Source organism: Lissotriton helveticus, chromosome 10, assembly GCF_964261635.1.
Source record: "Lissotriton helveticus chromosome 10, aLisHel1.1, whole genome shotgun sequence".
In the NCBI taxonomy this organism is placed as follows: domain Eukaryota; kingdom Metazoa; phylum Chordata; class Amphibia; order Caudata; family Salamandridae; genus Lissotriton; species Lissotriton helveticus.
Window position 1 is genome coordinate 268,953,740 of NC_136071.1, and position 14,108 is coordinate 268,967,847.

At 42.6% G+C, this 14,108-nt stretch overlaps 1 protein-coding gene across 1 annotated transcript in view; it reads left to right on the forward strand.

The window, feature by feature from the left end:
- The first annotated feature begins 419 nt into the window (after window positions 1-419).
- Window positions 420-14,108, forward strand: part of AQP1 (aquaporin 1 (Colton blood group)) — a 29,343-nt gene continuing 15,654 nt past the window's right edge. The window contains exon 1 of the mRNA XM_078665291.1: window positions 420-861. Coding sequence (XP_078521417.1) covers window positions 472-861 — 390 coding nt within the window. The 5' untranslated portion in view covers window positions 420-471. The remainder of the gene's footprint in view (window positions 862-14,108) is intronic.

Below are 14,108 nucleotides of genomic sequence, written 5' to 3' on the forward strand. Positions count from 1 at the left end.
CGGTCTTAAAGGGCAAGGAACATTCACATTTTTCAGTGAAATAATTGTCTTGAAAAGGGACTGCAAAGTCGTTCGCCGCAAACTCTGCTCGGTGCACAAGAAACAGCCAAGGCGCTCAGCAGGCACTTGCCATATCGAACAGCTCCAACAATGGCACGCGCTGCACTTGAAGCATTTCAAAACCACTCCCAGGCAATCTCCTCCTTTTCCACAAGAGTGAAAAAGACTGGATTGCACAGGAGCTAGGACTGAAGCTGTTAAGTAAGTGCAAGAGAGGAAAAAAAATTGGCAGCTTGCGGTGCCTCCCATCAATCCAGCAGTCCGCATCTATGGAAATGTTCTTTCCTCCTTTTGTACAACACACCCCCTTCCTCCTACAGACCACCCAATGCCCTATAAATAATGCCACCATTCTCCGGTTCTCCTCAGACTTTTCCTCACACTCGGCAGGGAAAGAGAGAGAGGGGAAAGATGGCCAGCGAGTTGAAGAAGAAAGCCTTTTGGAGGGCGGTGGTGGCTGAGTTCCTAGCCATGAGCGTGTTCGTTTTCATCAGCATCGGCGCTGCCCTGGGCTTCCAGTTCCCTGTCGTGCACAACAAGACGACGACCGCCTCTCAAGACAATGTCAAGGTCTCGCTGGCCTTCGGGCTGGCCATTGCCACCATGGCGCAGAGCGTGGGCCACGTGAGTGGCGCCCACCTCAACCCAGCGGTGACCGTGGGCTGCCTGCTGAGCTGTCAGATCAGCATCCTCAAGGCGGTCTTCTACATCATCGCCCAGTGCCTGGGGGCAGTGGTCGCCGCGGCCATCCTTTCTGGCGTCACCGTCGCGCTCGAGAACAACTCCATTGGGCTCAACCAGGTAAGATCGACCCACATGCTTTATTCTCCAGGCAATAAATCTCTCCAATGAAATGTATATTTTTTAGAGATCAAAGCACCCAAATCATTTAAAAAACAATTTAACAAACTCTTTCTTAAGAGTTTATTGTCTTGACATTGACTACAAAACTAACATTATTATGTCACTTTTGCAAACAACATGCAAGAGCCACATTGGTGGTAAAAATTGTGCTTTAATAAATGCATTACAAAACTTAGACACACTAGATTCAAACATGATATGATAATGTATTCTAATCCATACTAACCTAACTTTACTCAACCAATCTTATCTACTTTAACCTAACCCAAGTTACTATAACTTGCCCTATCTTACCATTACACACCATATACCAAGTCACACCATATCACAACATAACGCAAAGTAATGTAAGGAAATGTAAAAGAATACAATGTAAAATGCAACAGAGTTAGAAACTGCCAACTAAGTGTACTAAAAACATACATATTGATTTCCAATATTTATTTACGGTTATAATGAATGCAGATGCTCCAAAAATAACCTTTAATGTTAAATATCTGAACACTGCTAGAAAAAAACACGTCTGTGGGCTGTATGTTAAAACAGGTGAAATAGCTCAGTGGGTTCATACACTTGCTGCATAGAATCAAGAGTCGTGCAGGACAGCACATTATCCTCCAGTGATTCATTTCAACATCTGATGATATTGTGTGTGGTAATATGAGCACAGCAGGGTTAGGCAGTACTAGCAACCAATGTGTAGCGTTTAACACCACAGAACGTTATTTGAGGAAATGTGACTAAACATTATCATGAAAAACTATTTCTTGGTTGTCTACAAAAAAAGAACAATATTTTTGATATACAAAATTCATTTCATTGTTTGTATAAGCTAGCAGCTATATAGCACTGCGCTCGAAGACAGAAAGAGACCTACTCTATATACATACATACACCCACATACACACACACACCCTCTCAGATTCGGTTCTGTATTACCAAACACTTGTCTGTGAAGCATCAAAATAGCGTGTCTTCTCCTGTCCTGAGTTTCAAGGGCTGAAGCCTGCTTCCTGATTGGATGCCACAGCAGGCAGTCAGAACGCAGCTCCTTCTCCCAATGTTTTCACTCTGAGCGCTTCACAGTGCTGGGCCCTGTCGGGGCACCCTTCCCTCTCTGCCGTTGCCCCGACAGGGTTGTTCCGCCACCGAAATCTCATTTCTGCCACATGTTCGTACATGCATGAAAACTGTGTTGTTCCGTGATGTTGCCATTTAGCGACCCCTTCTTGCTTCTCCAACCCTTGTCCACAATTCCACCAGAAGGAACCATGTGTAGACAAGCAGGTGACTGCAAGGATCAACGATGTTCAACAGGGGTGTCCACAGCAGGTCCAGAATGCTTGATGCATGGCACATTTTCAGGATAAACATGCCCTATCTAGGTTAGTTCCACTGAGATTCACTGTGGGGGAGATAGCCAAGCAGGGGCGTAGCTTCCACTGGTGCAGCGGGTGCAGTGTCACTGGACGCCTGAGGGAAGGCCCACTGAACCTGATTATTGGTGCATTTTATCATTTAAAGCAGCCAGTGGAGCTCTTTCCTTCCTTGCACTATGCACTTGCCATGACAGAGGGGCTACGCTACCCAAGCCACTTTTGGCTTAGTGGACTAATGCATCCCCTCCAGGGATTGCATTATATCTCATGGCCACAGGTTCCAACCCCAGTGGGTCCACTCAGCCTTTCATCTTTCTGAGGTTGATACAATGAGTACCCGTTAAACATAATCATCACGCATGTGTTAACAGCCCAAAAAAGACTTTCGCTGAGGTGAAAGTGCACTCTACAGATACACCCGTTGTGTTATTATCCCTGGTTATCCTGAATATCTGGCATGGATTCTGACCTATGATGAGCATTCATGTAATAGAGGCACATCCAGAAACTGATTCGAGCAAGATTTTGAGGTAAGTTGGTCACTGAAATTAAAGGTGACTTATAAGACAGTCTATTTGTAAGACTTTTATTGCCCTTACAGAGGCATGCGTTCCAATGTATAGTTTCAATAAGCAACAACCACTCCCTGCAGTGACTGCATTAATAAAATGATCATTCTATCCAGGCAGTGACCCCGCAGTAGAACTTGTAAGTTTATATTATATGATCTTATTTTAGTGCTTTCTGCCTCGTAAGGTAACACTTTTCACGCAATCAAATTGCAAGCACAGCACTGGGCATCCAGTTCACTGGTAGATGCAGTGTCTTAGTTGGTGCAGTGCTTCCAGCTACACAAATTCTGCATTTTTGTAAGAAGCAGATGCCATTCTGTGCGAAGTGGATTTGTTTAATAATTTAGCAGGTGTATATAGCGCAAACCAAACCCAATGCGTGTCAGAGCACTTTGCCTGTGGTATTTATCAGGGATACATTTGAACCAAAAAGCGATTTTGCTGCTAAATGTGATACCACGATGCAGTGATCAGCATGGCCTCTTGGCTACCATGCTGGAAACGTAATATAACTTACAATGTGTGCTCTAGTTACTGCACCACAGCCAGAATAAGAAACCAGTTTCTCCTTTTTTTATTTCAAACTATTTTATTGAGACTTTGGGCATAACAAAAATGTACACCGTACATTTCAGACAAGTAGTACATCAATAGGTTGGGAATTGGGGAAACAGTATTAGCCTTGCACCATGAAGTCCTGAAACAAGTTAGAGAGGCTGAAGACTAGTGATATGTGAATACCATACTATTGTAGAACAAAACATCAGCATCCACATCCTGAAGTGGCTATGGATATCTCCCCCAAGGTAGTAATAGTAGTAGTAAAATACTTTATTGCATTAATCATATGATTACAATAAAAACGCAAGCAAGTTTACCTAAGATCACACCATGGTTTCCATTCATTGTATATCAATCTACCACTGTATCACAGTATTCTTTACTTCAAGTAATTTCATTTACCAAGTTAAAGTGGTAATGTGCTATTTTGATAAAATGTATCCATCTGATAAGTTTTAGAAGGTTCTGTACATGCGTTTCCCTGAAATAAATGAGATTTATAATCCTTTACCTATGAGAGTTACACATTATATTTATCCATTTACCTATAGTATAACATGTTTGACTCAATCTATGATCCTCCCCCAAGGTAGGTGATGGTCTGGTATCCCCACAGAAGTGAATAATAGCAGCAGGTGGTGTGTGAGCTCTCCAGGTCTGCTATCCCAACAGCCAGTGTATATCAGAGTGTATCTGAAAAGTGGTGTTGACAAGAGATCCGACATATTTGTCTTATGACAGTTGAGTACTCACTGGATAGTTTTGCTGCAACAGGGACACATGAACCATACTTTTTAAAACTAGTTTAAACAATCAGGAGCCAGATTACTCTGGGATTAGTTTCCTGGTTTGTGCCTGAGAGTACCCACAGTGAGTGGGCATGGCACCAAATGACTAGATCATTTACTTACTGGAGAAACTACACAACACACTTCACTCCTTGTTTCTGTGCAGTTGCCTTGACACTTGAGAAGGTGGAGATGCCCAGAAGACATCCCAGGAGCGTGAATAAATTCACAAACTGCATCCAACATAATAGACAGATATAGAGACACTGTTCGACTTCCATCTTGAAACTCCTTATCTGTGTGTCTCCTTGTGCCCAAGTAAAGCCCCTCTCAGTTTCAATGACAGAGGTGTCAGGCTTGCCATCTGTACTCGGGGATAAACAGTGTTTACCACGCATGCGAGACACCGTATGCCATTACAACGCGGTTTGGTACAACGACTGAGTTGTTACATCGCATACCTTTACAACGCAAGTTGGAAAAACGACTTGCGTTAGGCAGCAGAAGGTGCTGGATTTAAAATCCAACACCTTTCCTACTGTCGCACACAGGCAGTTGGAATAGTAAATTATACTATTCCAACATCCAGCGCCCCCTACAGCAAGTCGTTGTACCGAATTGCGTTATAAAGGTATGCGATGTGACAATGAAGTCGTTGTAACAACCGCTTTGTAATGGAATGCGTTGTAAACACACGCGGACTAACATCACATTTCGCACTCGGGGCCCCATGGAACGATGTGTCCCACTGCCTCGCTAGTGGTGCTGGTTGTTATGCCCCTGAACACCACAAACCAAGAGAACTGACGAGAGAGCATCAATGCACAGCAAGCAGCAGTTATTGAACAAAAATCCCTTATCAGCAAGTGTCTGGCGCAGCAGCAGCTAAAGCCCACTCCAGAGCCCTTGGTATTTCACATTGAACTTCACAGCTCATTCCCATCTGTCAAGTGCACACCAGAAGAGCCCTTCACTGGAAGCAGAGAGTATAACGCCTTGCTTTTTTTTCTACAGTCACTAGGCACGAACAAAGAAGAAAGTGTTTGCAGGGAGGTGTGCACTCCAGTGCCTTAGCTTCAGCACTGACAAAGAGAACGAGGATATAGCCAGGATTTACACAAAAGCTTTGGGAAAATGTCCAAAAGACCTTCCCAAACAAACCAACATAATAGCTTTCAGAAAAAGACTCAGGGGCACTTTTAGTATTATTTCACACAATGCAGTGTAGCAAGGGAAAGGGAAACAGCTGAAATGCACCATGTTTACAAAAATATGGTACAGTCCAGCTCTCCTCCCTAGCGCTGGCACAGTTGTGGCTGCCTAGCGCCAGTGCAGGTGCCCTTGCCCTGTGGTACATGGATGCCTGCATTAAGGGCAGGATTGTTTCTGTGCAGAAATGAATGCCTACCATCACAAAAAGCAAACCTTAGAGGTTTATTCATCTTTCTATGAGTGGTAAAGAATGCAGCACACATGGGAAAAGGAAGTAATAAGGAGGAATATGCATACTTCTCCTTGTTACGCCTCCCTTTTGAGGTGTGCTATTTTGGCACAAACCCAGGTTTACTGCCTTTAGTAAATCTGGGATTGTATCGGCGGATTGAAGGAGTGGATGCATGGAACACCTATGACACACCCATGAAATGCCTACCACAACGAAATGCAATGCAAGCTGCTGCTTTGCGTTACATTTCATTACATAGTCATGCAAGGTGGCACAAATCACCCCTTGCCCAGCTTTGTGAATCTCATGTAAGGACGTGTGTTACTTTGCAACGACTTGCCTTACGCAATGCAACACAAGTCCTTAGTAAATATGGGACTCAGAGCTTAGCTGTCCTCCAACATTTAAACAAAGGCACAGCATCCTCAATGAAAACAAGCATTGGCAAAGACAGTAAGTCTGTTGCTGACTACCAGCCTTTTGGCATTGCAATTGGTTTTGCAAGGTTCTGGTAAAACTTTTGCCGGAGGAACTGCCAAGCCGTCGCAAATATTTAAAATCAATTTGTAAAAAGCAAAAATATTTTTTGGTCTCAAAAGCCTACATTTCCATAGTAGTCCCTGCAGAAGGAAACAACTTTGTGTGTGAATGTACTCCTTATCAAAGACCAAAATGCTGTCACTCACTGTAAATTAGCCAATAACTCAGATGAGCCCACACAATGTCCCATGCAGTTTGGTGTAGTGAATCGAAGACAAATGTGAAAGACACAACAGTAGACTTGTAGTTAAATAGGGCTGGCTCAAAGCCTCTAGAAGTATTTTATACACATAATTTAACAAAATGAAAAAGTTTAGGTTTTTACCGGGCCCTTTTTGCAGGGTATTCCCCTGATTTTTGCCTTCTCGTACTGAACCCGTTTATGATGGTATTAGGACTCTGTAAACTTTACTACTGCTAACCAGTGCTAAAGTGCTTGTGTTCTCTCCCTAAAACATGGTACAATTGACTCACACCTAAGTGGCACATTTCATTTACTGATACGTCCCCAGTAAATGGTTCATACGTTTACCCAGAGCCTGTAAATTTAATTCCCCTATTGGGACTTTCACACCCACTAAAGTAGCCTTTTAAAACGTATCTCAGGACTGCCCCTGCAGCCTATAGTGCAGTTATAATCTCCCATATCGACCTGGTAAAATAAACCCTTTTTATGGCCCAAACCTTCCTTTTTTATTACATATGAGTCAGCCCTAAGGTAGGCCTAAGGCGCATAGGGCATGGAGCCTTGTACTTAAAAAGTAGGACATGTGAATTTAATTTTTACATATACTGCTAGTGAAACGCTCCTATAGCTGTGTTTCACTTCTGTGAGGCCTATCTCTGTCATTGACTAATATAGGGTTATCTTATTACATAAAATAAGTGATAACTTTGGATTGGGAGCAGTTAGAAACATGGTATTTACACATAAATTAATTATAATTTAAAATCCTCTTAACTACGACGTCATATTTTAAATCACAATACTGAAAATGCCGTTTTTAGAAAGTTTGCATGTTCTTGTCCTAACCAGTTGTGCTTACAGCCAGTGTCCTTGGTCACCTAACTGTGAATGACTCTGCTGCTGGGGTTTGTGTATTCTTCCAGACAGTGACACAAAAGCGGCTTAGGTGGTGACAGGTTGGGCCATCCTGGCCGGATTTTCTACCTAGCCCCACATATATTTGAAAGGGCTTTGCCTCCTCCACAGACAAAGAAACCTGGCACTAATCTTTTATCATCCCAGGCATCTTGCAGCCTTGACAGGGGAAGGGAAAAACTTTCCAAAACCAGATGCTGGGGTCATTTAGGGAATCCCCACATGTTAAAAACTGGCACCAGGTATACATATTGGACGCCAAAGCCACTCTTGAGTACAGCCCTGGTCCTGCAGACATTACAAGAAGAAGGACAGCCTTGTTCCACAGAAGACTGCCCTGCTGCTTAAGGCCTGCCTTGTTCCCCAAACACCTGATGCTTGAGGTCTGCCCAGATCTCTGAGAAGGAAGACTGGACCTGCTCCCTTTATCCCAGGCTACATGAGTTACTCTAAGGATCAGCTGTATGACTTCCTTTTTGACTGATACAGGGAAACAACAAGCTCCAGAGACCTCCCTGCAACTGCATGTCTGATCTGCTGCACTGAACCTGGAACTGGACCTGCCTGGACCTGCTTGCCACTACTAGAGTGAGCTATATAGCAAAGTGGTACCCCAAAAACCCACTGGACCCGGGTCGCATACAGTACAAAAGAGGGTGGTCACAGGAAAAATCAATTTTACACCCAAGAAATTTGAATTTGACACACAATAAAGTTGAATCATTCAAACATTGCCATAATAAACTCATATGAATGTGATTTTATTTATATTACAAGATTATCTTATATATCACATGATTATATAAAAAACAAGACATTTATGTCTGTACCTTCCATAAAAATGGTGCTCAGAGAGGGGATAGAGTGCGCAGGAGAGAATGTGTGATGGTGAGGGTAATAGAGAAGGAAAGGCAACGTGCAATAATTATATCCGATATAGTTGAACCTGTCCAGCCTAGTGATGGCAAATAAATGTATGACAGAACATAAAAGAATATAAGGGCAGATACCAACTCTCTGCCGCCTATGTTTGACAAGTAGTAACAAAAACCGTTGACGTTTTGTCCCCTATATACATAAAGGTTAATTCAGCCTTATCCCGGGGTCTTCATCAGGACCAAAGAGAAGTGAGCGGGGAGCACTTAGAAGCAATCAAACGTTGAGCATTAGTCTGGTGTTGACGATTTCCGTGACTTCCCCCCCACCCAGAATGACCAGATGGCTGTGAGTGGTGCATTGGGCTTTAAGTCACTATACTTGCCTAAAAGGTAGAAACGGAATATTACCTGTTCTACTTATTGCATTTTTGTTGTTCTAGTATGATGCTATTTAATAAAATGTACTCTATTTTTCTAAACTGGTTTGGGATTTTCTTTGTGTTCTGTGTTCACTTTATCACTGTCTGTGCTGCATAAATACTTTGGGGCAGATTTATGAAGGCCTTGCGCCGCGGGTGCGTCATTTTTAACATGGGAAAAAGTGACGTACCGGCGGCGCAAGGCCTTCATAAATCTGCCCCTTTGCCTTTAAGTTAAGCTTGACTGCTTTGTGCCAAGCTACCAAAGATTTAAGCGTAGGTAAATTGAGTGACTTTTGTGGCTCATCTTGACAAAAATTGTGGTTGTTGCTTGAATTGGGCTTCCACCCCTCCCAACCAACCCAAATTCTTATGCTAAGCTAACACTAAACCTAAAATGGTTGGTTTACTCACAAAGGATTTAACTGCTCATACATGCACAGCACATGCCTGAAGATAACATTGTATCGATTTGTGACTCAGTTACCTTTAGAAGAATCAGTGGCATTAGAAATCTGTAATGCATTGGGCATTTTATAGAAGAGGTATTTGGAAACGGATATGAGCAAGCACGGTTCAGAAACTGTTAATTGACAGCACAACATATTGCCACGAAGGAAACAGGTATCACAAAGTTCTGGGAGTGTTTTTCTATTTTTATAAAAGTCTGCTAAATTAGGGTCCCAAAAATTCGAATGACACTTTTTCAAACATTGTCCAAATCCGTGGCTGAATGAAAGAAATGATAACATTGCATTTACTGTCATGTGTCTCATGCTACCAACTAGATTGCCTCTTAGTGCTTTTAAGAAGAGCCAGTAACTCAAACACAAACTTATTCTCATCATGGGAAAAAGATCTCCTTTGGACAGGTGGCAGCGAGTCCAGCATTCCCGTGAGAAGTAATATCTTTTGAAGAACCCATCAAACATTGCTGCCATCTGATTTTTCTAACAGGTACTATCACTGCTCCTGCTCTGCTCAGGAGCCGTCAGCTATTAAACATCCCAATTGAAATCAAGGACAGACAGGCCATCAACCCAGCCCACCCTGGCATCATGGATGCCTCAGTCTTCATTGAGAACCTTGGGAGGGTCTGTACCCTGCTTGTAGGCAAGATCACTTGCCAACGATGTTAGCAAAACATTCTTGATTGATTTTTTCCCTCTCGTGGACCTTGTGCATTGGCACTACTCATCTTGAAAGGTCAGTGGATGTGAAGAATTCAATTTGAATGGGTGTTATCCTTTAATAATCAGTGATATGCTTGTACATTTAAGCAGTACTTGATGTGAAGACCCCCAACTTAATTTTATTCGCCTGTTGCCGCACTCAGTTGAGGGTTGCGGTATTCTGGAAAGGCATGCACTAGTTCCCATTGCCCAAATTCCTAAATATATTTGGGCAATGAGATATTCTTGTTTCTATTGACCAGTGCATAATTGAGCTTGTATGACAATGTACTTATAAATTACTGCTGGGGTCATTCAATGCTTGGTGGGACAGTTTAACCATACATCAGTTGTTCATTTACCAAGTCACATCCACAAATACTCTGCTGCATTGAAGAGGGTACTGTTGCTTGATCTCTGGTGGAGTTGCCACTGGCTCCATTGGTGATCAATCATAGGTGGTGACCCCTCCACCACTAGGCTGTTGCCGTTCATGGTTTAGGAGCTCCCCCTTATTTAGGACGGTCCTCCTTTTGTATATTTTCCCAGCCACTAGAACTTGAGCATAGAAAACTCACATAGGCCCGACACACAAGAAGCAAACTCCCTATGAATCAGAGCCACTGATTTTGAGGTTTGTTTTTAAAAAAGAATAACACATGCTGAGTGGGTCAATAAAACATGGCAGCTGTCTAGACGTTAGTAGTGAAAAATGTGCATCCGCCCTTTTGGTGGATGCACTTTTGTCCACCCGTGGTCCGTGCAGGTAACAGAGGTGGGGCGGTGAGGCCGGGTACGTTTTTTTTTTTGAGGGACAATGCCTAGGTAAAATTATTTATTTATTTAATTTACCCTCTGCATCGTCCTTTGAAATGCCCCCATACCTTGCCCCATCGCTCCACCGCTGTTACCTGCACAGACCGCAGCTGCTTTTGTCCCAGAGATCCCCACCAGGTAGCTAGGATTTGCTAATTGTGGATGGCAATCTTCCACCAGGTGAGAAGAAACCAGACCCTCCGCTGACCTGGCGAACTAGCGGGCACCCGGCCAAGGCCTTATTGAGGCCCTGCGTGTTCTCTTTTTTCTATAAATGAACCAACGTCTCACCCTTTGAACAGTATATTTGAAGGCTCTTCTGTTCCATTTGCCCACCACAAATATGATACGGTTCAAGTGATTTGCTTGTAAACCATTCATGGGATGGAGGCAAGGGATAAAATATTAAGCATTCAGAAGGGCAGCACTTACACTAAGTTGTTTGGACACTCTTCTATTTAAGCATCTGGCTAGGTAAGTGCTTGCAAGCTGTAAGAATTATTTATGTAGAGAACAATGGCAGCCATTCTGTATTTCAGGTAGTGAACTAGTGATGCTTATGCACTGAAATTAGCCCTCTGCAAACTTTGCTAAGTTATTTCACAAGCTTCCGATGTTAAAGAAAAATAAAAATACCCACAAAAGCCGTAATACTCAACAAAAACACATTTTTCTGGGCGGTAATCTTGTTTTGTACGAAAAGTTAACCAAAAAACAGTATGCAAATGTTTTCACCTGCATATGAAGTTTTGTGAATCGTCTAAATATTTGAGAAATTAAACTTGTTTTTCACAAAAAAAAAAATTCACTTCACCTACGGAGCACTTCAGGCCTTCCTGCATATAATGTCAAGCCTTATTTAAAATTATTATTTTGTAAAGTTATTTGTAAATGAATGCATCTGAAAAATGAGTCTATGATTTGGTACCCAAAACATTGTCCACGTGTGTACCAAGGTCATCAACAAGACAACGGGCTCGTCTTCCCAACACCACAATCAAGTTTGTAAGTTCCTCTTGAATCCAGTGCACTGTTTTCAATTTTGAAACTTATTTACCGGAGAAAATATTCCACTTTGCATTTCTTGCAAAACTCCATAGTAAACAATGTAATTAATCAGAAGCAGTACTGCAAGGGGAATGGAAACCCGCGTTGAGCCAAGACTGCCAGACTTGGCAGGGCAATAAAGGCCCATCCATGGAGAAAACATTTGAGGCAAGGATCTCTCCTCCTAGTTTACATAACAATGTACTCCGTGCCAGCTCCAAGGTTCCGCTCCCTACTCCCTCCATTGTGGCCCTGTTTCCTAGGCTGACCGAGAGGCCTTGAAAGAGCTTCAGAACAGTTTCTGTCTAATTCCTGTTTACAGCTTTCCAACTCATTGTTTCTCTAAATCAGCCTGTAAAGAACATTTCACAATACCTCCAAATATGTGCTTATCCTAAAAGTTTTATGTTATAAGTTTTGATCCAAACAATCTAGCCCCTCATCATTAGATTTATCACCACAAAAGGATGAAAATACACTTTGGCTCTGCTGGGTAGCTGTACTGTGACCCAAAAATATTCACACATTATATGGGATCTGTGTATGCATTCTTTCTAACCACACTCACAATAAGATATAGGCACTGGTTGACTGATGGCAGACTGTGTACTTGACACATGCCAAGCTATAACAACTATAACTGACGAAAATCGCCATACAGTTTTCTTTACCATATTCTATATCTTTGGATAGATCTATCCAATATTTCCGCAGTTAAATGAGCGAAAATCAGTAAAATGTCCATTCTGTGTGAACACATTATTGGTCGTATCAATCAAAAAAGCCCAGGCGTAGGTCCCGTGCTCTCCATGTCACTGGAGTCAAGCCAGCCTGGCTGATGAGGGGTGAATACCCTGAAACCGGTCCCAGGATGCTAGTTTCGGTTCCAGGGAGAACCTGGCATGGCAGTTTGAGCTGGACTTTTCCTATGAGGAACAGGGTCAAGACTGATTTGCATAAGGCTGGGTTTAAACTGGAACTGCAAGAGGAGAAAAAAAACCAACAGATTTAGACCCAGATCTCTGTACTGGGGTGAATGTTTGACATTGTTCAGCAGTCTGTCCATCAATTGTTCTTTTTATGTCCATACCTGTGATGACAGTTGATTCCAGGTGATTCAATTTGCAACCTGCCTAATTAATGTTATTTAGTTAAGTTGTTTTGATACCACCTGTCATTCGATATTTTGTTAAATGACCTATTAGTAGATACGACCAGTCTCAAAATACTAATCTAATCACTAAAAAGTTGAAGTGCAAATCGCGACCACTTTTTAGAATGAAATCATAGTACATCTGACGCTTTTTTTTTTAATTAAACAAGGATCTCCTGCTAGCCTCAAGTCAAAGAGAGGCACCCCATATTATTTGTTACTCGAGCCCCTGAAAAATGTTGTACAACCTGATGTAGATGGACAAACAGTCTTCAATCGAGGTTTGACAGGATCGGAATTTCTCTTTGACAGTATTGAAGCCCAAATCAAACTGAGCCATTGAAGCTTGGGGATTCTAAAACATACCCCAGACCCCAGAACGCATTTCGCAATGCAAAGCCCAAAACCGTCGTCCATCTTCTCCATTCCTGATATTCTAGGCAACAGCTTACAAATTGGACCAATCAACAGCAGTCATGTCCTCAGGTCCACATGAAACCTGCAGAAGGCCAGGGCCAGAAAAGAACGCACTTTCTTGGTCTACAAAAGTGTGAATTTAGAATCAAAGGAGTACAACAGTGTGATATTGACTGTGACACCAACTTACGTACGCTCCTCTTTAACTGTATGCCTTTTTACACAAACGTATGGCACAGATTTTCACCTGGCCGAATGTACTGGGATGCAGTAATTGCGCAAAATACCGCCTTTTCCCTAAACGGCAATCCCGTCATATTCAGAATGTCAGCTGACGGGCTTACCTTCCCTAAATAAGCACAGATCAGTTTCGCTGTTTTATTTACTAAGTCGCTCACGTCCAGAAGCCCAGCTTCTGGGCACCACGCTCTACAAACAGTACTGAGCTTTTTTTTGTTTTGGCCGAAATTACTTTTGAAAGGTTACTGGTGGAATGCAGCGTGAGATTTAGGCTCTTTTTTGTGATAAATAGAGGCCCTGGCGGTTGTGCTTTTCCATCCTCCCCCGCGGTGCCAAGACATTTCAGCAGAAACTCGGGGAAACGCACCCATTCTGGGAAAATAGCCCGGGGCCTGTCTTCATTCAGCGCTCGTACGGCTTTTAAGTAGCGGTGTGTAGAGCTGGCTGCGATACAGGGGCAGTTTGAGGACAGTTCTGCTGCGATTTATGCTACCAGAACCCTCTCGAATGTTCCAGAACACTTCTGTGTATTAAAAAGGCGGCATATATCACCTGCTATGAATGTAAACAAACACCAAAGTTTCCTCATTAAAGTTTATAGCTGACACACAGGAGATGATTGACTAATTTAATTAGTGTCAGGCCCTATGGACATA